We start from the raw sequence: 25066 nt of genomic DNA, 5'->3' as shown, positions 1-25066 counted from the left end.
CTGGTGCCTGTGGTTTCACCTGGCTCAGAGAGGGAGCCCCAAGGGCACCTGGCTGGCTGCATGGGTTAAGCAGCTGACTCTTGATCTTGGCTCAGGTCTTGATCTCAGGGTCTTGGGTTAAAGCCCCATGCTGAGCTCCACCCTGGGCACTGATCCTACTTAAAGAAACAGAGAAAGGGAGCCCTGGCATTTGGGGGGATGGTGGTCAGAGACAGGAGGCAGAGACAGAGCTTCTCTGGGGGACAGAATGTGGAGGCTCCTGTGGGTTTTATTTATTTTTAAAAGATTTCATTTATTTGACAGCGAGAGAACCAGAGAGCACAAGCAGAGGGAATGGCAGAGGGAGAGGGAGAAGCGGGCTCTGCATGGAGCAGAGAGCCGTATGCGGGGCTCGTATGCGGGGCTCGTATGCGGGGCTCGATTCCAGGCCCCTGGGATCATGACCTGAGCTTAAGGCAGACGCTGAACCATCGGAGCCACCCAGGAGCCCTGAGAGCTGTGGATCTTAGAACTTTTTACCCGGGCCTCAGTTTACTAAATGACACATAGCTTTGAGTTGAGCTCCCAGCCTGTTTTCTGACACCGAAATTTTGAGTGAATCGTGGTGGGTTTGCCTTGTTATCCACTGGGGCTCCGTTCAGCCCGAAGACAACTGCATGCAAACACAGTATGCAAATAGACCGGTTTTGCTTAAACCGCCAATCCTGGTTCTTTTTCTGCAAGAAAAAAAATCCAAGTGGATTTCCGGAATGGTGGCCCAGGACTCAAAGCGGGGTATCTGGCCGGGGTGGGGCTTTTGCATAATGTAAATGGGGCCCGCGGAGGGACGGCCCGGAGGGGTGTGGCCAAGGCTGAGGCCCCGGAATCCCCAGGCCCGCGGGAGCCTCGGAGGGGCCCGTGGAGGCCCAGGTGCGCTGCCGGGACCCCCCGGTAGAGGGCGCCCGCGGCTCCAGGACGCTTCCTTCTGCCTCTCGACGGGCCGCGGGGCGGAGCGACTGGGTCTCGCGAGATTCTCGCGCGGCAGGCGCCGGAGGCCAGCATGGCGGACTCGCAGTTGATCGTGAAGCGGGGTCCTTTCCGCTCCACGTGGCTGCGTGCCCGCAAGACTCGGACACAGCTCGTTCTCAGCCGCCGGCCCCGCCGCCGGCTCGGGGCCCTGCGCTGGTGCGGCCGGAGGCGCCTGCGGCGGCGGCTGCTGCAGGCCCAGGCAGCCGGCGCGGACTGGCGGGAGAGCGGCTGCCTGGTGTCGCGCGCGGCCACCCGGAGGCCCAAGAGCGCGGCCCCCAGCCGGGCTCCGGCCGCAGCCCCCGCTCCGAGCGGCCCCGCGAGCCTCCCCATACCGCCGGTGCGGCCGGCCGGCCCGGGCCGCGCGCTGGTGCTGCTGCCGCTCGAGCAGGTGGGTCGCGCCGGCGGGGCTGGCAGGAGACCCGGCCGCTTTGCAGGGTCTCCGGCGCCGGTCGCGCGCGTTCCTCCTGGCGGGGGTGCTGAGCCGGGGGGCCAGGACCGACCTGCTGTGGGATTCTGGGTTTCCAGAGCTGAAGGGGCTAGTGGTAAATAATACTAGTAGGTCGCATTTACTGGGTGCGTGGAAAATGCCAGGCTCGGTGTCGTACGTGCTTCGGGCTTGCGGACCCTTTTCCTACTCCTGGCTCCGGTGCAGTCGTTAGCTTGTTCCCGCAAGTTTGCAGACGGAGACGCTGAGACGCGCCGAGGTCGCCCGGTGAGAGGGGCGCGGTGGAGGCCGAGCAGGCGATCACACACGCGCCCCGGAGTGCGGGTCCTGCGCTGCTCACTCGGGCGCGGCTCTCCGAGGTCTTCCTCCAGGGCGGGAGGAAAGTGTCTGGCAGTGGGCCCTGGTAGAGGTAGGGGTCCGTGAGAGCGGCAGGCCCAGTTCCTTGGGACCCCCTCGTTCGTGTGTCCGGATACCCCGGCTCGCTCTCTAGCTGTCCTGGGATGTGGAATTAGGTTAGAGAGATTGAGTACCCGATGGTCACCTAGTTACTTGGAAATCTCCTCCGCTCGGGTACGTGAATAGCAATTAAGAGTTTAGAAAACTCGGGGCGCCTGCGTGGCTCAGTGGGTTAAGCCTCTGCCTTTGGCTCAGATCATGATCTCAGGGTCCTGGGATGGAGCCCCCCATCGGGCTCTCTGCTCAGTGGGGAGCCTGCTTCCTCCTCTCTCTCTCTGCCTGCCTCTGCCTACTTGGGATCTGTGTCTGTCAAATGAATGAATAAAATCTTAAAAAAAAAAAAAAGAAGAAGAAAGAAAACATACTATTAGAAAAAAGGGGGGGGTGCCTGGCTGGTTCAGTGGGTGGAGCATGTTACTTTTGATCTCAAGTTGTCACTTCCAGTCCCATCTTGGGCATAGAATCTAGTTTAAAAAAAAAAAAAATTTAGAGGGCGCCTGGGTGGCTCAGTGGGTTAAGCCGCTGCCTTTGGCTCAGGTCATGATCTCAGGGTCCTGGGATCGAGTCCCGCATCGGGCTCTCTGCTCAGCGGGGAGTCAGCTTCCTCCTCTCTCTCTCTCTGCCTTCCTCTCCGCTTACTTGTGATCTCTCTCTGTCAAATAAATAAATAAAATCTTTAAAAAAAAAATTTAGAAAATTTCAGTCTCCTGCAACAGAATTTGTAATGTCACAGTTTCCTTTCTTTGTGCTTCTTCCCTAGGGTTTTACTTTTAGCGGGATCTGTCGTGTGACTTGCCTCTATGGCCAGGTGCAGGTGTTTGGCTTTACCATCAGCCAAGGCCAGCCTGCCCAAGAGGTCTTCTCTGCCTACACGCACGCGCGCTTGACTATCAATGCCGTTCATTATTCCATGCCTGAGAAAAGCAAGAAGGAGATGAAAAGGGAAGCCCGAGCTTTGCTCAGATCTCATCTTAATCGGGGTAAGGAAAAAACTGGATAATTTCCTGAGGGTATGTTAGAATAAGGCTGCTATCTTTAGATCCTTCCTATTGCAAGTTATGGCGCACTCTTATGTCTCTATTTAAAGTGAAACTTGAGTGAAACTGGTTTTCACCATTTTACAGATGAGAAAAATGGCCCCAGGCCACACAAGTAGCTACCGTGTAGCAAAAGCTAACCTGGATTGACTTCTCCATCCAGATGTGTTCCCTTGTATGCAGTGTGGTTTCCTGAAGAAAGCTTTCGAACTTAATTCCTGCTATCAAAAAGTTGACAGTTCAGCCGAGGAGAAGGTGGTCCTAAAACAGTGTAGAATTTAATGGAGTTACTATTTCTAAGGTAGTTTATTTTTCTCTTTACAGATGACAGATGTTGGTTGATGAAGAATTTTTCTCCTCTGTGTTCCATCGTGTTGCTAGAACAACTGAAAACCTCCACTGTGAACTTCTTAGTCAGCCATCCAGGTTTATCTTACGTTTTCGTACAAGAGGTAGGACCAGTTTTCATTCAGTTTTGCTAATTATTTTCATAGGAAAAGTCATGTCAGCTGACTATGGGATGCCCTCTCGGAAGATCAGTGTTGTAGGTTGTACACAGTGTCATATGTGAGTACAGTAAAATAGCGTAGAAAGGCGTATCGTGAAAAACATTGTCTCCCCTTCCGTGTTAGTTTTATTCCTCTGTGGAAGCCATCTTTTCATAATGTAGGTATTTAAATGCTTTTTGGAATTTTTAGTTATTTATTTAGGTTTTTCCCAAGGTGTTTTTTGTTTTGAACTTTAAGTACAATCTACCCCTCAGCGTGGGGCTTGAACTCATGACCCAAAGGTCAAGGGTTGCATGGGTTGCATGCTCTACTGACTGCAGCTCGGTGCCCTGCCTGTTGGAAATTTTAAAATGGTTATCAGTTGTTTTTTTTTTTTTAAGATTATATTCACTTGACAGAGACACAGTGAGAGAGGGAACACAAGCAATGGGAGAGGGAGAAGCAGACTTCCCGATGAGCAGGGAGCCCGATGTGGGGCTTGATCCCAGGACCCTGAGCCTAACAAACTGAGCCACCCAGGCGCCCCTAAAAATGGTTATTTTTTTATCTTGATTTATTAACTTGAGATAGTGTAAATTTCCTCTATGAATGTACTTCAGTGTACTTAATAATTTCTCCCATCTCTATTTTCACCTCCCAAGTTTTTGCTGACCATGTCACTAATTTCTTTTTAAAAATTTTTTAAAATATTTATATTTTTTATTATATAAAAATATATATTTTTTAATATAAAATATAGGGGTATGGGGCGCCTGGGTGGCTCAGTGGGTTAAAATATAGGGGTACAAGGGTACAGGTCTGTGAGTCCTTAGTTCACGATTCACAGTGCTCACTCACCATAGCACATACCCTCCCCATTGTCCATGGCCCAGCCAATCCCCGCCCCCCATCCCAGCATCTCTGTCTGTTTCCTGAGATTAAGAGTCTCTGATGGGTTATCTCCTCTGGTTTCATCCCATTTCATTTTTTCCTCCCCTCCCCCATCATCTGCCTTGTTTCTCAAATTCCACATAATCAGCGAGATCATATGATAATTGTGTTACTCTGATTGACTTATTTCATGTTACTAATTTCTTAGTCAAGTTCTGTGGCTTTAATTGTCTCCCATGGGCCATACATTGAACCTACTCTGCGGGATTATGAGGCTGACTGGATGTGAGATGGGGAAGAACCGAGGAATACATGCTTTTGGGTGCAGGGGGTTACTGAAATGGGGGCATGTGGGAGGGGCAGATTGAGATCTTCACCTTGACGTGCCTGTTAGACATCACTGGAGTTGTCCCGTGGGCAGTTGCACATGGGAGTCTGGAGTTAGGAGCTTTCTGCAGAGTGGCCCGAAGGCCGAGAGATAGGATAATAACACCAAGGAAGATGATACAGAGAGACAAGGGGTTCAAAGTCACAGCCCTTTGGCACTCCCAAGAAGAGGTCGAGATGAGGGAGCAGAGAGACTGAGAAGAGGGGTCACTGATGTTGGAGGAAAACCAGGCAACTGTGATCAGGAAGTCTTCGGAGGAACTGGAAGTGAATGGTTGTGCACCTGCCGCTGGTGGTAGTTGGGGGTAGGAGCCTCTTTCGGTCAAGCGCAGGGGCAGTAGGCTGCTGAGGGGGTGGCCTCACCACATCAGGGTCAAGAGTCTAGGGAGGGAGAACTCTCGGGTTTAATAGTAAGGGATTTTGCTTCTGTAGAGTTTAGCTGTAAAGGGAAGGGAAGAAATGACACAGTAATTGGAGAAGTGTGGCCAGAGTTTTGTTTTTGTTTTTGTTTTTTTTTTGCTAAAATGGATGTAAAACCGGGCACGTTTGAACACAACAGGTGGGAATGATCAGAGCGGGGAGGATGCTGAGGACGCAGCAGAGGGAGGTGACGGCCGAAGTGAGGCCACCGAGGGAGGGTCTCTGGCTCTGGTGTCTGGGAGGGGCCGGCCTGGAGAGCTCTGGCAGTTCACCCGGAGTAGCTGGTGCAGGCACAAGTTCTCTTTTGATTGTCTCGGTCCGCTCCGGGAGACGGGTCAGGGCCATCACTGAGTGGGAGCAGAGCTAGTGGGCAGGTGTCGGGTTGGAAGTGCGCGGAGAAGGTCCGCAGCGAGCGTGGGGGATTGAGTAGACTGTTGCGATGGTGTCCGTTTCATCTAGTGCAGACCCAGTAGCCCCGTGAGGGCCACGGGGGAGGAAATGGGAACCCCGTGTCACCAGGCCTTTGCCTCTTGCAAATGAAGCTTCCAAACACCTTAATACTCTGTTTTCATTCATTTTTGGCTTAATTTTTTTTTCTGGGACTTCACCACCACTGTTTATATTCCTAATGCTCCTGCTTGGGTAACTCCCTCCCGCCCATGTTTAATACATTGTAGAATTATTTTTTTATACAAGGCAGTGACCTTTATATGATGTCATTTTACAAGATGCCCTTATTTTATCCTCTGTGATTGATAGTTGAGCACAGTATAGTTTTTCCCTCGAAACCTTAAAGGCCTTGCTCCTCTGTTTCCTAGAATCCAGAGCTGCTGATAGGAACTGATTCTTGTTCCTTTTATGTCTTTACCCTACGGTTGGTGAATTGCATGAGGATATGGTCGTGAGTGGGTCCCTTCCTTGATCTCTTCACCGTGGAGACCCTGTTCCCTCCAAGCCCCGCCGGCTGCAGCGAGGGCCTGCTCCTCCGTTCCATGGGTTGGTTGGTGGCTTCCTGGTGCTTCTGCTGGAGCGCTCGTGGCCGTACTGGGCCTATCTTCAACCTTCTTCCAGCCCGGTCTGCACGTGTTCCTTCTCTTTTTACCTTATGTCTTGGAGACGGCCTTGATTTTGTTCTAAAGCACCAACCTGTTCAACGTGTATGGTCTCTGTTGGATTGTCCTTGTGGCAGCCGCTTTTTAAACTGGGACACCTTTTCCTTCCCTGCGGGGTCTCCTGCAGAGGTGATGGCAGCTTGGAAGTGCGTGTGAACCAGGAGGACAGGCACGGAAACGACTGGAGGAGTAGCTGACAGGACTCCCTGAAGGGGTGGCTGTGAGGGGGCAAGCGGGGGCCTCAGGTCTACCTTTCCTAGCTCGACGACTGTTTGAGGCTTACTAATTTAGAACTGGAGGAAGAAACGTGCACTTGTGTTCATGTTTTCTTAAAACTCAAATTGTTAATTTCAGAGTCCAACCTTCCAGATTAACTCTGAACATTTAGCCCTGAGGTCTGTTGGCATTAGAAGAGAGAAGAAAAAAAACGGCCTTCGTTTGACAGAGAGTGCCCTGTCGGCCATGGAGGAGTTGGTCACTGTGTCCTGTGGTGAGTGACCTGGTGATAAAGGGAGCATTCATCCCTCAGGGCCTCAGAGAATCATGAGTTCCCTGTCGAGCCCTACAGAAGGTGGCTAATTTGAGGCATCAATGTTTGTTTTGCCTCCAGAAGAAGTAGACGGCTGCCCTATCATTCTCGTTTGTGGCTCTCAAGACGTTGGAAAGTCAACATTTAATAGATACCTCATTAACCAGTTGTTAAACAGGTAAGAGTGGGGTTTTTTTGTTAAGATTTTTATTAGATTTGGGTCATGAAATAGGATTTTTGATTTAAGAAACTAGATGGGAATCCCTCCTGACTCCACGGCGGGGACTGTCTCCCAAGTCTGTGCGAAGGCGCTCAGCGGGGGGACGGCACTCCCTGTGGGACCGTGTTTTGGACTGAGGCACATCGGCCTCTTGGGGTGAATTGATCGTGTCACTTACCAGTGTCTTTGCGAGAAGAGTCACCTGGTCTCAGAATCTGTCTTTGTCCATATCCAGAGGTTAAGAGTAGGGAGCCGTTCTGTTGTGTTTTGAAAATCAGGTTTTAGGAAAGACAAAGTTGTATCCATGTTGTGAACGAGTACTGTGGCCACGCCTGCGCCCCATTTTCTTGTTATATTTATTTTTATGTTGATTGCCGTCTTTGGAGCATTCTACCTAATAGGCTGCATGGGGTGGGTTGGGCCTGCATATTGCATAAGGTCTGTAAGATCCGATTTATTCTTGTGACAGGGGAAAGCTAGTTGAGATTTTCTTTATTTCTTTCAAATTTTCAGTATTTCCTGCGTTGACTATTTGGAATGTGACCTGGGGCAGACAGAATTCACACCTCCAGGCTGCATTTCTTTACTCAATATTACGGAGCCAGTTCTAGGTATGTATTACACATTTCTTTCGTGTTTTGGTTTTATAAAACTCAAGTATATTGGGGTGCCTGGGTGGCTCAGTGGGTTAAAGCCTCTGCCTTCGGCTCAGGTCACGATCCCATGGTCCCGGGATGGAGCCCCGCATTGGGCTCTCTGCTCAGTGGGGAGCCTGCTTCCCCCTCTCTCTCTGCCTACTTGTGATCTCTGTCTGTCAAATAAATCAATAAAATCTCTAGAAAAAAAAAAAACTCAAGTATAATGATCTTGAAAAAACAAAAAATTTAAGGGACGTCTGGCTGGCTCAGTTGGTAGAGCATGCAGCTGTCGGTCGCGGGGGTGTGAGTTCAAGCCTCACATTGGGCATGGATCCTACTTTAAAAAAATTAAAAACAGGGGCACCTGGGTGGTTCAGTTGGTTAAGAATCTGCCTTCGGGGGTGCCTGGGTGGCTCAGTGGGTTAAGGCCTCTGCCTTCGGCTCAGGTCATGATCCCAGGGTCCTGGGATCGAGCCCCACTTCGGGCTCTCTCCTCAGCGGGGAGTCTGCTTCCTCCTCTCTCTCTGCCTACTTGTGATCTCTGTCTGTCAAATAAAATCTTTAAAAAAAAAAAAAAAGAATCTGCCTTCCGCTCAGGTCATGATCTCGGGGTTCTGAGATCGAGTCCCGCATCAGGCTCTCTGCTCGGCCTGGAGCCTGCTTTCTCCTCTCTCTCTCTGTCTCTGCTTGCCTCTCTGCCTACTTGTGATCTCTGTCAAATAAATAAATAAATAATCTTAAAAAAAAAAAAAAAGAATCTTCCTTTAGCTCAGGTGGTGATCCCAGGGTACTAGGATTAGGCCGTGTATCGGGCTCCTTGCTCGGCGGCGAGCCTGCTCCTCCCTCTTTCTCTGCCTCCCCTCCTCGTGCTCACATGCGCTCTCTCTCCAATAAATACAATATCTTGAAAAAAAAAAATTTAGCAAATAAAAACTAGAAAGGAACGTAGAAAAGTGAACATTTCCCTTACCAAACTCATGGTCTTCCCATAACTCTTCTGGCCTCTTAAAAAAAATACTATGATACTTTTCTAGGGTTCTGTTTGGGTACATGGAGCTGATAGCCATTGAGTTTTGTATAAACCAGAAACATGTCTTCCTGTGGGGCGCCCGTCGTATGTAAACCCATATGATATTGTAAACCAAGAAATTCCATTAACACGATACTATTAGCTTTATTCAAAATTGATGAGTTACACTACTAATAATGTTCTTTTCTGGTTCAGACTCCAAGCCAAAGTCCCATGTTGCTTTTTTTTTTTAATGGTAAAATATGCACAACATGATATTTACTGTTCGAATTGTTGCCCTGCGTACAGCTCAGTGACATGAAGTGCGCTCATAGTGTCACGTTCGCAATGTCACATACCCTTCACCCCTGTCTGTATCTAAAACTCTATCATCCTGAGGTGAAACGCTGTCCCCATAAAGAACCCTTGCCCCTCCTGCTCACCTCTCCTACTCTGACCCTGTGAATTTGCGCACTCCACGCACCTCATGGAAGTGAAAACAGACTATTTGGCCTTGTGTCTGTTTTTTTTTTTTTTTTTTTTTTTAAAGATTTTATTTATTCATCAGAGAGAGAGAGAGGGGAAGAGAGAGCGAGCACAGGCAGACAGAATGGCAGGCAGAGGCAGAGGGAGAAGCAGGCTCCCTGCCGAGCAAGGAGCCCGATGTGGGACTCGATCCCAGGACGCTGGGATCATGACCTGAGCCGAAGGCAGCTGCTTAACCAACTGAGCCACCCAGGCGCCCCGTGTCTGTTTTTTTTTAACTAAGCATTTTTTTTTCTTTTTGCTTATTTTTTTTATGTTTTTATCTTAGTCCAGTTAGTTAACACAGTGTCATGTTAGTTTCAGGGGTACAGTACGGTGACTCAGCACTTCCATGTGTCCCCCACAATGCCCTCCTCCATCCGCATCCCCTAATCGCCCTCATCCACAGCCTCCACGCATCGGGGTTTTAAGATAGTCCATATCGTAGCAGATAATAATTTATTTCCTTGTGGGCGAGTATCATTCCATTGTGTACATGTATCACATTTTGTTGACATGCTCAACTGTGGATGGACAGTGGGACCGTTGTCACTTGGTGGCTACAGGGAATCGTGCTGCTGTGAACATCCGCTTACGGTTACCTGTGCAGGTCCCTGCTTCTAGTTCTTTCAGTGAGATGCCAGGAGGGGAATTGCTGGGTCATGTGGTAACGCCGTGTCTAATCTTTTTGAGAAACCGCCAGCTTGTTATTTGCAGCGGCTGCATTTTGCAACCGTGGGTGCGTGGGGCTCTCGCTTCTCCACGTCTCGTCATCTGGGTGACAGCTGTCCTGTCAGGTGTAACCCACTGTGGCTTTGATTTGCATTTCCCTGATGGCTGATGATGCGCCTCTGTTCCGTGCTTGTTGTTCCCGTGCTTTTGTAGATCTTTGGAGAAATGTCTGTGAAGTCCTTTGCCCATTTCTGAATTGCCTTGTTACTGAGTGTCGGCATCCTTTGTGTGTGTTCTTGGTGTTGATCTCTTATCAGATAAACTGTGCAAATGATTTTTCCCATCCTCTAGGTCTTAATTTCTTTTTTTTTTCTCCCTTCTTTCTGTTTTCTTGACGGTGTCCTTCGATACACAGAAGTTCTTAATTTTTATGAAACCCAATTTCTTTTTTCTTTTGTTGATATTCTCTTGATGTCATATCCGCAGTGTTGCTAAGTCCAATATCATTAAGATTTTCCTGATGTTCTTGGAGTTTGGTAAGTTTTAGCTCTTATATTTAGTAAGTCTTTGGTCCATTCTGAATTAATTTTTGTATATGATACAGGGAAAGCATCCAATGTCATTTTTTGCATGTGGATATCCAGTTTTCCAGTTATCATTTGTTGAAGACTGTCCTTTCGCCCATGGCATGGTCTTGGCACCCTTGTGGGAAAGCATTTGATCTTGCATATGAGGGCCTGTTTCTGGGCCCTCTGTTTTATTCCACTGGCCTAGATATCTGTCTTTTTGCCAGTTCCCTGCTAATGGAAGCGCGTGAGTCCCCCCAGCTTCATTCTTTTTCAAGATTGTTTTGGCCACTTGGTCACCTTGCAATCCCGTATGAATCTGAAGATCACTTTTTCCATTTCTGTGAAAAAGGCTGTTGGATTTTTTTTTTTTTTTAAGATTTTATTTATTTATTTGTCAGAGATAGAGGGAGAGAGCGAGTGAGCACAGGCAGACAGAGAGGCAGGCAGAGGCAGAGGGAGAAGCAGGCTCCCTGCCGAGCAAGGAGCCCGATGCGGGACTCGATCCCAGGATGCTGGGATCATGACCTGAGCCGAAGGCAGCTGCTTAACCAACTGAGCCACCCAGGCGTCCCAAGGCTGTTGGATTTTGGTTAGGGATTGCGTTGACTGAATCTTTAGCTCTCTTTGGGTGACATTGGCATCTCAGTTAATGATAAATCTTCCCGTTCATGAATACAGGATGTCTTTCCAGTTTCTTAGGTTTTTTTAAAATATTTTTCAGCAATCTTTTTTTAAAGATTGTGTTTATTCATGAGAGACAGAGAGAGAAGGAGGCAGAGGGAGAGGGAGAAGCAGGCTCCCCACTGAGCAGGGAGCCTGATGTGGGCCCCGAACAGGACTCTGGGATCATGACCTGAGTTGAAGGTAGACGCTTCACCGACTGAGCCCCCAGGCATCTTCTTTCAGCAAATACTTTGTGGTTTTCGGTGTGTTAGTCTTTCATTTGGTTAGATTCGTTCCTAAGGGTTGGATTCTTTTAGCTACTACTGCAACGGAATGGCTTTCCTAATTTCTCTTTCAGATTGTTCACTGTTGGTGTGTAGAAACACGCATGGTTTTTGTGTGTTGACTATGTACCCTGCAACTTTGCTGAATCCCTGTGTTAGCTCTCATAGGTTTTTTGTAAATATTTTTGGGTTTTCTGGATAGATCCTCATCACCTGTGACTAGAAATAGTTTCACTCTTCCTTTCCAGTCCGGATGCCTTTGATTTCTTTCTTGTCTTCTGGCGCTCTCTGGCTGGGACCTCCGGGACAGTGCTGCGTAGAAGAAAACGTCTCTTTCTTGTTCCTCACCTTAGAGGGAGTGTTCTCCCTAGATGGATGCTGTCAGGTGCCGGTGTTTGTTGTCCTGTCATCAGGCTAAAGAAGCCGCCTTATGTGTCTCATGTGCAGAGTGTTTGTATCGTGAAAGCGCCGGACTGGTCAGCTGCTATTTCTGGTCTGTCGAGATACGTGTGGGTTTTTTGTTTGTTGACTTTCAAAAAAGGCAGATGATAGATCAGGTTGCTGGATGTGTTGTGGATCTAACCGACTTTTTGACAAAAATAAGTAGGGCACTCATACTGTTTTTATAGTGTTTTTTTTAAGATTTTATTTATTTATTTGACAGAGAGAGATCACAATCAGGCAGAGAGAGAGGGAAGCAGGCTCCCACTGAGCAAGGAGCCCGGTGTGGGGCTTGATCCCAGGAGCCCGGTGTGGGGCTCGATCCCAGGACCCTGAGATCATGACCCGAGCCGAAGGCAGCGGCTTAACCCACTGAGCCACCCAGGCGCCCCCGTTCTTACAGTTTTATCTAAACTGCTTGTTTGGACTTTGCTTTCCTGCTGGTTTCATTTTTCCTTTTCTTTCGCGTCTTCCCAAGTCTGTTTACTTTTCTTCTCCTTTCTTACCCCTTTACTGTTTCAGCAGGCGTTTCCCCAGACAAGGACACTCTGCTACATAGTCACGACGCGGCCACCAAGTCAGGGTAGCGATTCGGCCGTGGTGCGGTCCCTCTTCTGCCCTCCAGCCACCTGCCAGGCCTGTGTGTGTTTGCAGATACTTGGCTTCTCCCGTCTGGAGCATCCCCTCCAGCTTTTCTTACCTTTATGACCTTGATGGCTTGTCAAGGAGGAGTGCCTTTGTCGAGCGTCCCTGTGGTTTGATTGAGATGTGGTGCTGGGTTCTCAGTGCATCTTATCAACAGGCCATTGTCAGTTGCCCTGTCACCAGAGCTGAGCTCTGATCATTTGTTCAAGTAAGCATTTGCCAACGTGTTCCACTCTGTAACTAGGTGGGTCGTTTCCTCTGGAGTGTCACTGCTTGTGGATCTCCTCGGTGCACAGAGCTAGAAAATGCGTGCATGCTTAGCCCCGCACATGCGCATACGTGTGTGTGTATGGGCACATGCATACGTATGTGTACGTACACTATGTGTCTCTCTGTACGTACATTCCCAGTGTATGAAGAGCTGTGAGTTTACTGTGGTTGTTCCGATCCCAGCCTGATGATCTGGGCTTCTTCTGGTTAGCCTCCCCCTTCCGTGTCTGTAAGTGTCATCTCTGACGAGAAGAACTGTGGCTGTGATTATTGCCCGTGTATTTCCATGTTTACTCAGTCCCTCTGCTGTGCAGGCCCCTTCCTCAGCTGTAGGCTGCCCCAAATCCCCAGCCGCACCCTTGAGAGCTTCGCCAGCCCTGTCCTAGGTGGCCTTGCACCAGCCACAGTGACCAAGGCCCTCCCCCTGTCCACTGTTGCAGTGTGGTCCTGGTTATCACCTGCTGAGTGAGTTCCTGGCCCAGCCAGAGAGGGGAGTTAGCTCAGGCCTGACAGGGGTCGGGAGTAGAAGCATCTGCTCCAGAGCCTGCCCACCGGGGTTCAAGTCCAGCCTAGAGCTCTTCGGGTGTGACCTCGGTCAGGTTAATCTGTGTCCTCGTCTGAAAATGGAGATAGTAATACTGCCTAGCTCATAGGGTTTTTATGAACATTGGAGACCACATGTGAAGTGCGTGGAACTTGGTAAGTGCTAGGTTTCTACAAGTTCCTGCTCTTGTTTATTTGTCCTTTCTAGAATGTCCCGCTGCAGGGCTGGGTGGTGTTTTGTTTGAGGGTATATGCTAAGTACCTAGAACCAAGCCCAGGGTGTTACAGGTGCTCAGTAAGTGTTTGTTGAGTGGATGGCCTTATTAGGATAGAATGTGGATTAACTGTATGTAAAAATGAGCGTGTCTTTGTGTGAAGTTGGAAGCTTTGTGTTTTTTTTTTGTTTTGTTTTGTTTTGTTTTTAATTAATTTATTTATTTAAGAGAGAGCATGAGCAGGGAAGTGAGTGAGAGGGAGAAGCAGACTGCCCACTGAGCAGGGTAACCCAGTGGAGGCTTCAATCCCAGGACCCTGAGATAGTGACCTGAGCAGAAGGCGGACACTCAACCGACTAAGCCTCCCAGGTGCCATGAAAGCTTAGATTTCTTCTAATTTATTTATTTAAGTTTTTATTTATTTGACAGAGAGAGACACAGCAAGAGAGGGAACGCTCCAGGGGGAGTGGGAGAGGGAGAAGCAGGCTCCCTGCTGAGCAGGGATGCGGGGCTCTATCCCAGGACCCTGGGACCCTGACCTGAGCTGAAGGCAGACACCCAATGACTGAGCCACCCAGGCATCCCAAAGCTTAGATTTCTGAAAATGGGATCGAGCTGCTGCTAGTAGTAGGATGTCTGGTAGGATGGTCTTTGATTTCCTAAGGATCTTGGTCACTCCTGATGGCCGAAGCAAAACCCTCACACTCATTCATTTATAAACAATTTTATTTATTTATTAGAGAGAGAGAGTAGGAACACAAGCAGGGAGGAGGGCCAGAGGGAGAAGCAGGCTCCCCACTGAGCAGGAAGCCTGGTACGGGGCTCGATCCCAGGACCCTGGGATCATGACCCCGGCTGAAGGCAGACACTTCACCAACTGAACCACCCAGGTGCCCCCCCCCCCACCTCACCTTTTTTTAAATAGTGACAGATTCAAACTCTAAGCTTCATCTTCCTAGGACCACCTTTCACCCACCAGAGGACACCACAGAAAATGGTGTATTATGGGAAGCCGTCTTGTAAAAACAACTATGAGAATTATATTGAGATAATAAAGTATGTGTTCAGTTCCTACAAGAGGGAGTCGCCTCTCATCGTCAACACAATGGGCTGGGTGTCAGGTAAGCCCGCAGGGGCGCGTGTGGCCTGAGAGGAGGGGCAGCGCCAAGGGCTCTGGCTTCAGGCAGTAATGCCGGGCCCAGTTCTAGGAGACGCTTCCTCGTGGTCCTTTCTTGTCTCAGCACAGCTGTGCCACCTTCTCCTGGCAGCGCGTCACTGTCTGATGAGCGCGCTAGCTGCTTGTGTCCTCCTCACAGACAAGGGGCTTCTGCTTCTCGTCGATCTCATCCGGCTGCTGTGTCCCAGCCACGTCGTGCAGTTCAGCTCTGGCCGGAGCAAGTACATGCCCAACCTGACCCCTGACTACGTGGACGACGTGGACGGCCTGTACACCAAGAGCAAGTCCAGAGTCCGCAACAGAGGCTTCCGGCTGGCGGAGTTCACGGAGAGCTTGGAGTTTGCCGACGAAGAAAAGGAGAGTCCGGTTGTGTTCACTGGACACAAACTGATGTGTGTCCAGTCGGACTTTGCATTTAGGAAAACTCCAAGAAACAGGTAATTAAACCGCCATGGCTGGGGAATGTAGCTGTTCTCTGCCGTGGAACGAGGCCTGCTGCCCTCGGTTCCTTAGAAGGGATGAGTCCTTCACGAGCTTTTGAATCCGTCTCCCAGCCCTGTGTTCGTAAAGGAGCTTTTCTGAGCTGTTACTATCCCAACAGAAACACAGGCGGCCTCCAATTTGAGGGAGTGTGACTTCTCAATTTTCCCACTTTATGTTGGTGTTAAAGCAGTACACATTTGGTAGAAACTGTACTTTGGATTTTGGTCTTTTCCTGGGCAAGCACGATGCTGTACGGTGCTCTGCCCTGAGGCTGGGCGGTTTTAGTGGTTCCCGGCTCCGGGTCAGCCCGGAGGGTGAGCCACGGGGACTGACGCCATTCAGCACCCGCACAACATAGGCTCTGTGTTCGGTGATTCTGCCTAGCAGAGGCTAATGTGAGTGTCCTGAGCTCATTTAAAATAGGTGAGGCTGGGTGCCTGCATGGCTAAGTCATGAAGCCTCTGTCTTTGGCTCAGGTCACGATCCCAGGGTCCTGGGATCGAGCCCCACATTGGGCTCCCTGCTCAGTGGGAAGCCTGCTTCTTCTCCCTCTGCCACTCCCCTTGCTTGTGTTCCTTCTCTTGCTGTGTCTCTCTGTGTCAAAGAAATAAATAAAATATTTTAAAAATAAATAAAGTAGGTGAGGCTGAGTTGTGATGTTCGGTAGGCAAGGTGTCTTAAAGGCATTTTTTTTTTTTTTTAAGATTTTATTTATGTATTTGACAGAGTGTGACCACGGGTAGGCAGAGGCGGGCAGAGAGAGGGGAGAGGGAAGCAGGCTCCCCGAGGAGCAGAGCCCGATGCGGGGCTTGTGGGGCTTGATCCCAGGGCCCTGAGTTTGTGACCTGAACTGAAGGCAGATACTTAACCCACAGAAACACCCAGGTGGCCCTATAAAGGCTTTTTTTTTTTTTTAAGATTTTATTTATTTATTTGACAGACAGAGATCACAAGTAGGCAGAGAGGCAGGCAGAGAGAGAGGAGGAAGCAGGCTCCCTGCTGAGCAGAGAGCCCGATGTGGGGCTCGATTCCAGGACCCTGAGACCATGATCTGAGCCGAAGGCAGAGGCTTAACCCACTGAGCCACCCAGGCGCCCCTAAAGGCATCTTTGATATCCGGTATTTTCCCCTCTTTGGGGTTTCTGAGGGTGGAACCGCCTTGTAAACTGAGGAAGACCCATACCCAGAGGGGCCCTGCAGCTCTGGTTTCCAGGAGCGTTTGGAGGAGAGTCTTTACACGTCACGTTCTCCAGTGGGGCTGTGGAGAGGGTCTGCAGGCGTTACGGTGGGACCATGTGGTCTCTCAGTGCATAACCCGTGTAATGACTGGCAGGCTCTGTCCTGAGGTTAAAGCTCTGCTTCACCCCGGTTTACTTCGCAGAGAGTCTCACAACAAGGTTCTTCGGGATTTGGCGGTCCTCGGTTACCTTGGCCAGCTGCAGCCGCCCGTGCCAAAACCGCTGTGTCCCTTACATGGCCTGACGCCCTATCAGGTAATCGAACTTGGACAAGGAATTCTCTGTGGATGCACCAAGCCCTTGTGGGGCTGCCGGTGCACGTTCTCTAGCCGCGGGGTGACGTTTCGCTCTGCCCCCCCCCCGTGGTGTGGATTTTGTGGTGACGACCTCAGTTTACAGACAGGGGTGCAGTGACCTCGCTCGAGAGTCCGTGCTCTCAGCGGCTGCCCTGTGTTGGGCAGGACTGTGCTTCTCTGCTGCTCTAGAGTGTCTGGCTGACCCCAGAGGTGGCACCGGGCAGTCCAGCTCCAGTGCTCCCGCTGTGGAGCTGGCTGTGAGTCTGTGTCTTAGCCAGAGCTCGGAGGCTGTACCAGAGCTCCTAGGACGGTTCTGTGGCTTCAGTCAGTGTTCACAGTGATTTCCAGCATCTGGAGAACTCTCTCTCTCTCTCTTTTTTTTATTTTATTTTATTTTATTTTTATTTTTTTAAAATGTAGTCCATACCCAATGTGGAAATCCAATGCTGTGTTCAGACTCAGGGCCCTGAGATCATGACCTGAGCTGAGATAAAGAATCAGACACTTAACCAACTGCACCCCTCAGGAGCCCCCCAGAAACCAGTCTTTTTTTTTTTTTTTAAATTTATATATTTTGACAGAGAGATCACAAGTAGGCAGAGAGGCAGGTGGGGGGCGGGGAAGCAGGCTCCCCGCTGAGCAGAGAGCCCGATGTAGGGCTTGATCCCAGAACCCCGAGATCATGACCCGAGCTGAAGGCAGAGGCCTAACCCACTGAGCCACCCAGCTACCCCCCAGAGACCAGTCTTGAAAGCATTTCATATTATTGTGAAAAGTGGATTCTAGGGTTAAGTGGATTCTAGTCGGTTAAGTGTCTGCCTTTGCCTCAGGTGAGGATCCCATGATCCTGGGATCATGCGTCGAGCGCCACATTGAGTTCCCAGCTCAGCGGGGAGCCTACTTCTTTCTCTCCCTCTCCTACTGCCACGCCCCCTGCTTGTGCTCTCTCACTTTCAAATAAATAAATAAAGTCTTTTTTTAAAAAAAAAAAAAACAAAGAAAGAAAGAAACGACCATGATATTGAAATTCCAGATGGCAAAAGATGAGGACAGCACTAGGCAGCATTTCCTACATGCTTACCATCTGCGTGCTCTGTCTAAGCCTGTGGTAACTTCTTTACTCACAATGGCTTTGTTATTTCCCCATTTTACAGATGCAAGGATCTTGAGTCAGCTTGCCTGAGGTGGCTAGTAAAAGTGGGGTCTGGGACTGGAGTCCAGGCAGCCAGACTCTAGAGCCCAGAGTGTTCACCCTCCGCTGTCCATACTGAGCGCTCCCTGTGTGCTGGCGTTCTGCTGAGCACGTCACAGAGGGGGTGGATTCCTGGCTGCCTGCGGAGGGGGGAGCTCTTTCATGCCCTGATTACAGCCTCGGAGACGCTGGCCTGAGGTCACCCTCTGGGGGCACTCCTGAGGCAGGAGCAGTGGGGCTGGCCCATGAGGACGTGTCTCCCAGGCCTGGTGGTGAGATCGTCTCCCCTGGAGACACTCAGGCAGTTAGTGGAATGGGGTTTTGGTCAGTGAGGTCGTTTACTCCAAGATGCCCTACAGCGGACCTTGAAGCTTATACACCAGTAACTGTATCTGCCTGTTACTATTTCAAATTTGATTTTGGAATCTAAGCAGTATAACCAAATACTTCTGTACTTTACAAATTGGGAATTACCCAGAGAGCTACACGTTAAAGGTCGTTACAGTTGACCGGTAAACAGCACCTTCATGTGGGGTGTTTTGATAAATGCAGTCAGCCCATGTGGTAAATGTCTTCTTCCTTGTGATTTTCTTTTTTTTTTTTTTTTTTAAAGATTTTATTTATTTATTTGATAGAGAGAGGTCACAAGTAGACAGAGAGGCAGGCAGAGAGAGAGGAAGGGAAGCAGGCTCCCCGCCGAGCAGAGAGCCCGATGCGGGACCCGATCCCAGGACCCCGAGATCATGACCTGAGCCGAAGGCAGTGGCTTAACCCACTGAGCCACCCAGGCGCCCCATCCTTGTGATTTTCTTAATGAGATTTTCTTTTCTCCAGCCCACTTTATTTTGAGAGTACAGTATGTGATAACAACGCACAAAGTGTGTGTTTATGTCATCGGGAAGGCTTCCATCACCAGGAGGTTAAGTTTAAACTTAACCATCCTAGTGGTTAAGTTTTTTGGGGGGATGGTCAGAAGTTATTTGTCGACGTTGACTGCGTGGGGTGGGGAGTCCGTGCCCCTAGTCTCTGTGCTGTTCAGGCCTCCATTTGTGCTCCTGGAGTTCGATCCATTTTTTCTTACTTCCGTATGTTACATAGTGAAATGATGGAGGCTTTTTCTCACTGAACGGAGGTTCGCTTTCTGACATTAGGAGACCTCTCAGCAAGTGGGGTTTTCATGGTCCCCCTTGACTTCAATGCTTTAGGGTATCCTCAGATTTGTGTCTTAATGTGTCTCCTTAGATAAGAAAGTTCCAGGCAACAGTTTGGATTTCTAGCGAGTGTTGGCTGGCCAGGAATTTCCTAGGTTCAGTATATTAAAGTAGGGGAACACTGACCAGGGTTCGTTAGCATTTCTGTTCTGTTTAGACGCTTTTTGGTGGGCAGTTTGGCCAGTGTGACTTTAGATAGCTGCCTAGTCAACTTATAAAAACCAGAAGTAGCTTTTCCAGTGGAATTAATAGAGGGAGGTGCGGATTTATTTTCCAGGTCCCTTTCAATGCGGTTGCGCTCCGGATTATTCACTCTGATGTCGCTCCCACACATATACTATACGCTGTGAATGCCAGCTGGGTTGGTCTTTGCAAGATCCTGGATGATGTCAGAGGATACGCACATGGACCCATCCTACTCGCCCAGACTCCGATCTGTGATTGTTTGGGGTTTGGTGAGTCAAAGTAAAACATGTCTATATACCTACTGAATCGATCCCCTTCTCCAGCTGTATTTGGCTGGTCTTGACCTTGGAGCTGTCTCTCGGCTGGAGTGGTCAGTGTCTCTGCCTTCTAGACAGTGGCCCTGGGGGCTGGCGGGTAGGAAGGAAGCAGCATTTTCTCTGCTGCTCCTGCTAGCTCTAAATCTGGGATTTCTAAGGGCCTGGTCATGGCCTTCTTGTCACTTGACATGTTTTCCCTAGGCCATCTGTCCACCTGCTAGGGCCCTAGATCCATCTTTAGGCTGACTTTACACAGGATCGGCACAGCTGTGTGTCCGAGCTCAAGGGCCCACTCACTTCTCCGCTTGGGTATCTCACTGGGATCTGAGACTTAGGCCCAAGACTGAGGTCCTAGTTTTTTCCCCAAATGCCCTCCCACACTGCACCGTCTCCTGTTCCCAGGCCTGTGAGGAGTCCTTGGAAGATTCACTCTGGTGTTTACGCCAGACCTCTGGGTCCACCCTGGCACCCCTTGCCTTCATTCGACACATCCAGGCCACTGGCAGGGGTGGGAGCTTGTGCGCAGAATCTGTCCGATGCCTCCATCTCATCTCTTCTCACTCTGCCAGTCAGAGCCACTGCTGCTCTGCTGGGCTTGGCACCGTCGGGTGATCTGAGGACAGATGTGAATATGTCACATCCTGGTGTTTCCCATCACTCCGGCCAGGCCTGTTGGCCTGGCACTGCTTTGGGCCCTTCCTCCTTCGCCAAGCCTGCCTCATGTGCTTGTCCCCCTGGTCACTGAGGTCATTAAATGTCAGGGTACGTTTCTGGAAGGGTGCTGGACCTAAGTAGCCGAAAATGAGCAAAACCCTTACATAATCGAATACACGTGTCCGAGTTAGACAACATGACTTGTGAGAAGTGTTTCCACAGAAACTGTCACCTGGTACAGACCATGAAGAAGGAATTGATGACAGGGAAAGATTGAGTCGTTTGCGTGTTCCCCACAGTGGCTTTTCTTCCTGGCCTGGGTGTGCCTTAACTTGAGACAGTCTGGGACTTCAGCAATAGGGCACTTCAGTTGCTCACAGCTGAACAAGGGGAGGGTTCCAAGATAACTCGACCACTCCTGGCTGAGAGTGGTCAAGTACTCCCATGCCTTGGAACTTTATATTTTCAAAGTGAAACACAGTTGAAATTGAAATTCTTATTTTAAAAGCCATTCTACAATTCTCAGTGGTAGGAAGGTAGAGCATCTTCCGGAAAGGATTATGTGTGTGTGTGTGTTGTGCCCTCAAGGAATCTGCAGAGGGATCGACATGGAGAAGAGGCTTTACCACATCCTCACTCCGGTGCCCCCAGAGGAGCTAAGAAATGTCAACTGTCTGCTGGTCGGGGCCATTTCCATTCCCCAGTGTGTATTCAAGAGCCAGGTGAGTGCCACTCCCGGGGACAGCCCTGGAGGTAGCCGGAGAGCTCGCGGCAACAGGTGACCGTATGGGAACTCACACTTCGTTGGAGAGGCTGAACGAGGCAAGTGGAGGGTCCAAGCGGCCTCAGAGGCTCAGGGCCATGAATGGCCGTCGGTGGTGGCCCAGAGCCCCATGGTGGTGCCATTATCCCAGGAGTAGGTCATGGGAGAGAGAACAGAGGTGGTCTCTCCAGGACTCCTTCCTGACGGCAGTCTGTGGGTCCACCTGTGAGAAGGTCACGGGACGGTCATGTTGGCCGAGGACATCCATGTGGTGGCCTGGGGAGGCAGCGGACATTCTCCCCTCTCAGCTGCTTGTCTTAACTTGTTTGAGAGAAATGCATGCGCGTCCCCTTCTCTCCTGCTGGTCGATGTCTCTGTGCGGTGGAATTGGACCGAACGGCGGCAGTCGCCTTTGTACCCGGGCCCGTTGGGTCGGGTGGACCCCTGCGGGAAGGGGAACCGGAGGTCTTGGGGTGCAGGGACCTCACTCAGACTCTCCCGTTCCACAGTGTTTTCTGGGGAAGAGATGCAGCGCCGCAAAGTCTGATGCGCGGGGAGGGGGTGTTTCCACGTGTTCTCTGTGTTTCTGTTTCAGCGCGGGCTGGAAGGGACAGTCCCTTACGTCACCACCGATTATAACTGTAAACTTCCTGGGGCATCCGAGAAGATTGGAGCGAGAGAAACCAAGGAGACGCGTGAAGACAAAGTACACCCAAAACCCAAACTCTACCGAAAAGTAAACTGACGCTGACGTCGTCAGTAAGGGAAGGTGCTCTTCCCGGGAAAGCAGACCTGTCTCCAGCCTGACGCCAGAGCGACGGCGGCCGGGAACGGCGCGCTTCTGTCGCAGACGGTGTCTCCTGTGCAACTCGTGGATCCAGAATCAGTTTAACTCTTTTGAAAGCTGCGTGACCTCGAGTTTTGCCCTAGTGTTCTGTATGCTGCTTCGTACTTACTGTCTGTTTTATTTTCTAAAGAGTCAAAGCAGCAGGGAGAAGTTTGTACACCATTAAAACAGAACATAGTCGGTTCCTCACAAAGCCCTTCAAAGACCTGGTTGTTGGAATCTGAATAAAAATAGGGAAACAGGGGCCACAAAAATCTACCCAAGAAGGAAGGCTGGCCAGTGGGTTCGCGAGCGTAACCGGATGCGGGGGCTCTCCTGGTCCTTGCCCGGCGATGGCCGACAAGCAGGGGGTCCCGGCGGCAGGGTCTACCGGTGGATGGTCGCCACTGGGGGGTCGCGCTCCTCCTCTGCTCCTCTGATGCCGTCCGTACCCTCGGTCATTCCCGTGGTCCAGTGTTCAAAGGTTTCGTTTCGTCTGTTCAGTGTAATCAGGGTTTCGTAGATAAAACGATTGGACTCAAGTCATTCATCTTTTGTTTTTGTCCTCACCTGATGACTTGATGCTGAAAAAATTGCTCTCAAACCCAGGACACCTTTCCTAGGGTCTGCTTAGAACCAGCTCGGTCCTAACTGACATCTCGTCTTACGCTGAGGACGCACGTAGGCTGCCCTGGCACCGGGCTGTTTGGAAGAAGGACCATCAGCAGCGTCTGGAAAGCCCCCTCTTGCCTTTGACGTCTGGACCAGACGGAACTTGCACCTGCGGAGGACCTGGTGCCACTTAGCACTTTCTCTGCGGGGTGGGGGGTTGGGGGGCGGCTTCAGGAGGCTGGGAGTGATGCTGCTTTCCCGGATGGCTTTGAGGGATATAGGGGAAACCCGTTCTTCATCTTCTCTCTGGTTGTCACAATTCTTGACCCTCCAGGGTCAGAGTGATTTCAGGAAACAAGAACATTAGGCGGGGTCACGTCATTTGTCCGTTTAAATCTGTGAGAGTCATACCGAGGTAGCGTTTCACACTTGTGGATTCAGCTTCCTACAGGCCACGTGGAAGGCTGGTTACTCGGATAAGGGTTTTCACATCGTGTTCGTTTAAACAGTTGGTTATTGTCCTGATTCTTGGGGTGACCCCTCGGCGTCTCAGAGACCCATGCTCCCACATTCTCCCCGGAGCTCTGCCACCCCCCAGGGTTGGTTTCAACTCCCTAGAGACTGTTTAAGGTCTAACTTCATTTGTCTTGTTTATATTTAAATTTACCTTGTGCCTGTTTTCTGTCTTGGTCTTGCCAAAATTTTGACAATCTGCCACCCTCCTTCCCTAGTTCCTTGAGTCTTCACAGTGACTCTCTAGGAGACACACAGTGACACACTCTAGGCTCAAGCCGCAGGTCTCAGGAGCAACGTAGGTGGTACCCCCGGCAACCCGGTCCAGGCAGGCTTGCCTTTGGCCTGATTTCCTGCCGCCCTCGAGGGTTGTGCCTGGGAAGGAAGCAGGCCTTGTCGCTAGAGGGAGCTGCCAGCCACTGGTCTGGTGGCCGAGGGGCGAGCGCAGCCTGGAGCCTGCCCTTCCTGAGACTGGAGGGCTCAGGCTTCCTGGAGACTTGGCCAGCTTGGGGGGCCTGGTCAGACCCGCGGCCGTGCCATCCACCCTGGATGTCTGTGCCTGTGATTGTCGATGTCCGCAGCTGGGGCTTCTTGTCGCTTCTACCGGCCTTTGGTTCAGAATATGGTGGTAAGATCCACCCTTGAATTGTTTTTAAATTAACAAAAACTCAGTTGTGTGTGTGTGTGATTTTCAAAGCACATGCTTATTTGAAGAAAAAAATAACGTGACTTAGAACTCGAAAGCCCTGGTTGCTGATTTTGTGGTTCTCTAAAGGCAGTTCTTTAGAAGGGATCCCTCACAGGAAAGATAGATGGGAAAGTAGGTGACACGATTCTTGGATTCTGGGGTTTTAGTTTGTAAACAAAGGTCAGTTCCGTGCTGAAGTGATGGCCCTTCTAGAGCGTGGCCTGGGATGGAGAGAGGGCAGGACAGTCGAGCTGGCCTGCAGGGGCCGTGAGTGTTCGTGAAGTCAATCTGGAGGAGGCCTGCGGGGCGGGGCGCGGCCTGGGCTGGGACCCCTGGGACCAGTGGCTGCTTCCCTGCAGCACGGGGGGGATTTGAGCCCGGGGCGGGAGCACCCACTCGTGCAGGCCCAGGTTCCTGTGCTTGTGCCAGAGGGTGTTGTGTTTTTGTTTTCATTGTCTAGTTGGGAGTTTTATCCCTCAGGTTTGGACATGGCAATACGGTGGTCCAGGCAGCAGGCTTTGGTAGTAGAGCTCTGAGTCAGAGCCCTGAGGGCCTGCGGGCCAGCCGTGGGACTTCGTGGGGGATACTCGACCTCAGCCTGCTGATGTCTTCAGAATGCTGGTGGCTGTTCCTTGGGGTGCCTGTGTGGTGGGTGCACGAGGACTGTCTGTACGTGGCGGGGCAGAACCCCATCTTTGGCTAAATTGTAAACTCTGAGAAGGCAGGGACCAAGATTGTGTTCCTTGGTCACTAAGTGTTGACATCCACAGCTGTCTCACCCTCCTGCCTGCAGGCAGGGTTCCCTCCGCAGCATTTTCCAGCCCGGTGAGCCGTCGTCGGGGCGCCCCAGCGGGCCGGTTCCGGTCTTCCGTTAGCCCCGAGCCCCGTTCCCCGTTCCTGGCAGTTCTTCAGAAACCCCCACGTAGCTGCTTTTAAAGTTGGACGAACCGTTTGCACGTGTAGAAAACGACTTTCAGTCACCGCTGTGTAGGTAACCCGGGTCCCTGCCATGATGCTGTGTTGTCTGGTGTTTTTCTAAATTGTGTGTGTGTCTTATAAAATTGGTGTCCTGCCGTATGTGTGGTTTTTTAATCCAGCTCTTTTCACTTAACTGTGAACTTCTGTATCATTAAATATTTTTGAGAACATGCATTTAATTGTGTATTTTGTTACAGATACAGATCATTTTATTCCAGGAAATTATTTAAAACACTTGGGAGAAATTACAGCAAAAACTTTGGGGAAAAGAAAGCAATGGCAGGGAATCTGGGTGCCAGAGCAGAGCGGACAAGACACCTAGCAGATGCCGCATGTGGGTGCCGGAGCAGAGCGGACAGGACACCTAGCAGATGCCTCTGCTCTTTTCCATCTCCGTGTGCATTTTAAAGATTTATTTATTTATTTTGAGAGGAAGAGGGAGAAAGTGTGAGCGTGAGAGAGGGG

At 50.5% G+C, this 25066-nt stretch overlaps 1 protein-coding gene across 3 annotated transcripts; it reads left to right on the top strand.

Moving 5' to 3' along the window:
* Positions 1–996: 996 nt before the first annotated feature.
* Positions 997–24775, top strand: NOL9 (nucleolar protein 9). 3 transcript variants are annotated; one of them, XM_004768656.3, is made up of 12 exons: positions 997–1396; positions 2670–2889; positions 3271–3398; positions 6599–6734; positions 6858–6951; positions 7507–7604; positions 14427–14588; positions 14709–15081; positions 16509–16620; positions 19342–19519; positions 20810–20943; positions 21580–24775. In XM_004768656.3, the coding sequence occupies exons 1-12, from the start codon at positions 1040–1042 to the stop codon at positions 21727–21729; spliced, it is 2142 nt and encodes a 713-aa protein (XP_004768713.1). In that variant the 5' UTR covers positions 997–1039; the 3' UTR covers positions 21730–24775. The 3 variants fall into 3 exon arrangements, with proteins under 3 accessions (XP_004768713.1, XP_004768714.1, XP_004768712.1); XM_004768657.3 differs by having other exon boundaries at positions 998–1396; positions 6855–6951; positions 14784–15081; XM_004768655.3 differs by having other exon boundaries at positions 998–1396; positions 6855–6951.
* Positions 24776–25066: the final 291 nt, after the last annotated feature.

This window comes from Mustela putorius, unplaced genomic scaffold, assembly GCF_011764305.1.
Source record: "Mustela putorius furo isolate JIRA1106 unplaced genomic scaffold, ASM1176430v1.1 tig00003853_pilon_pilon_pilon, whole genome shotgun sequence".
Taxonomy (NCBI): domain Eukaryota; kingdom Metazoa; phylum Chordata; class Mammalia; order Carnivora; family Mustelidae; genus Mustela; species Mustela putorius.
The sequence above is the reverse complement of the archived record's forward strand: the minus strand, read 5'-3'. Positions and strand labels throughout refer to the sequence as shown.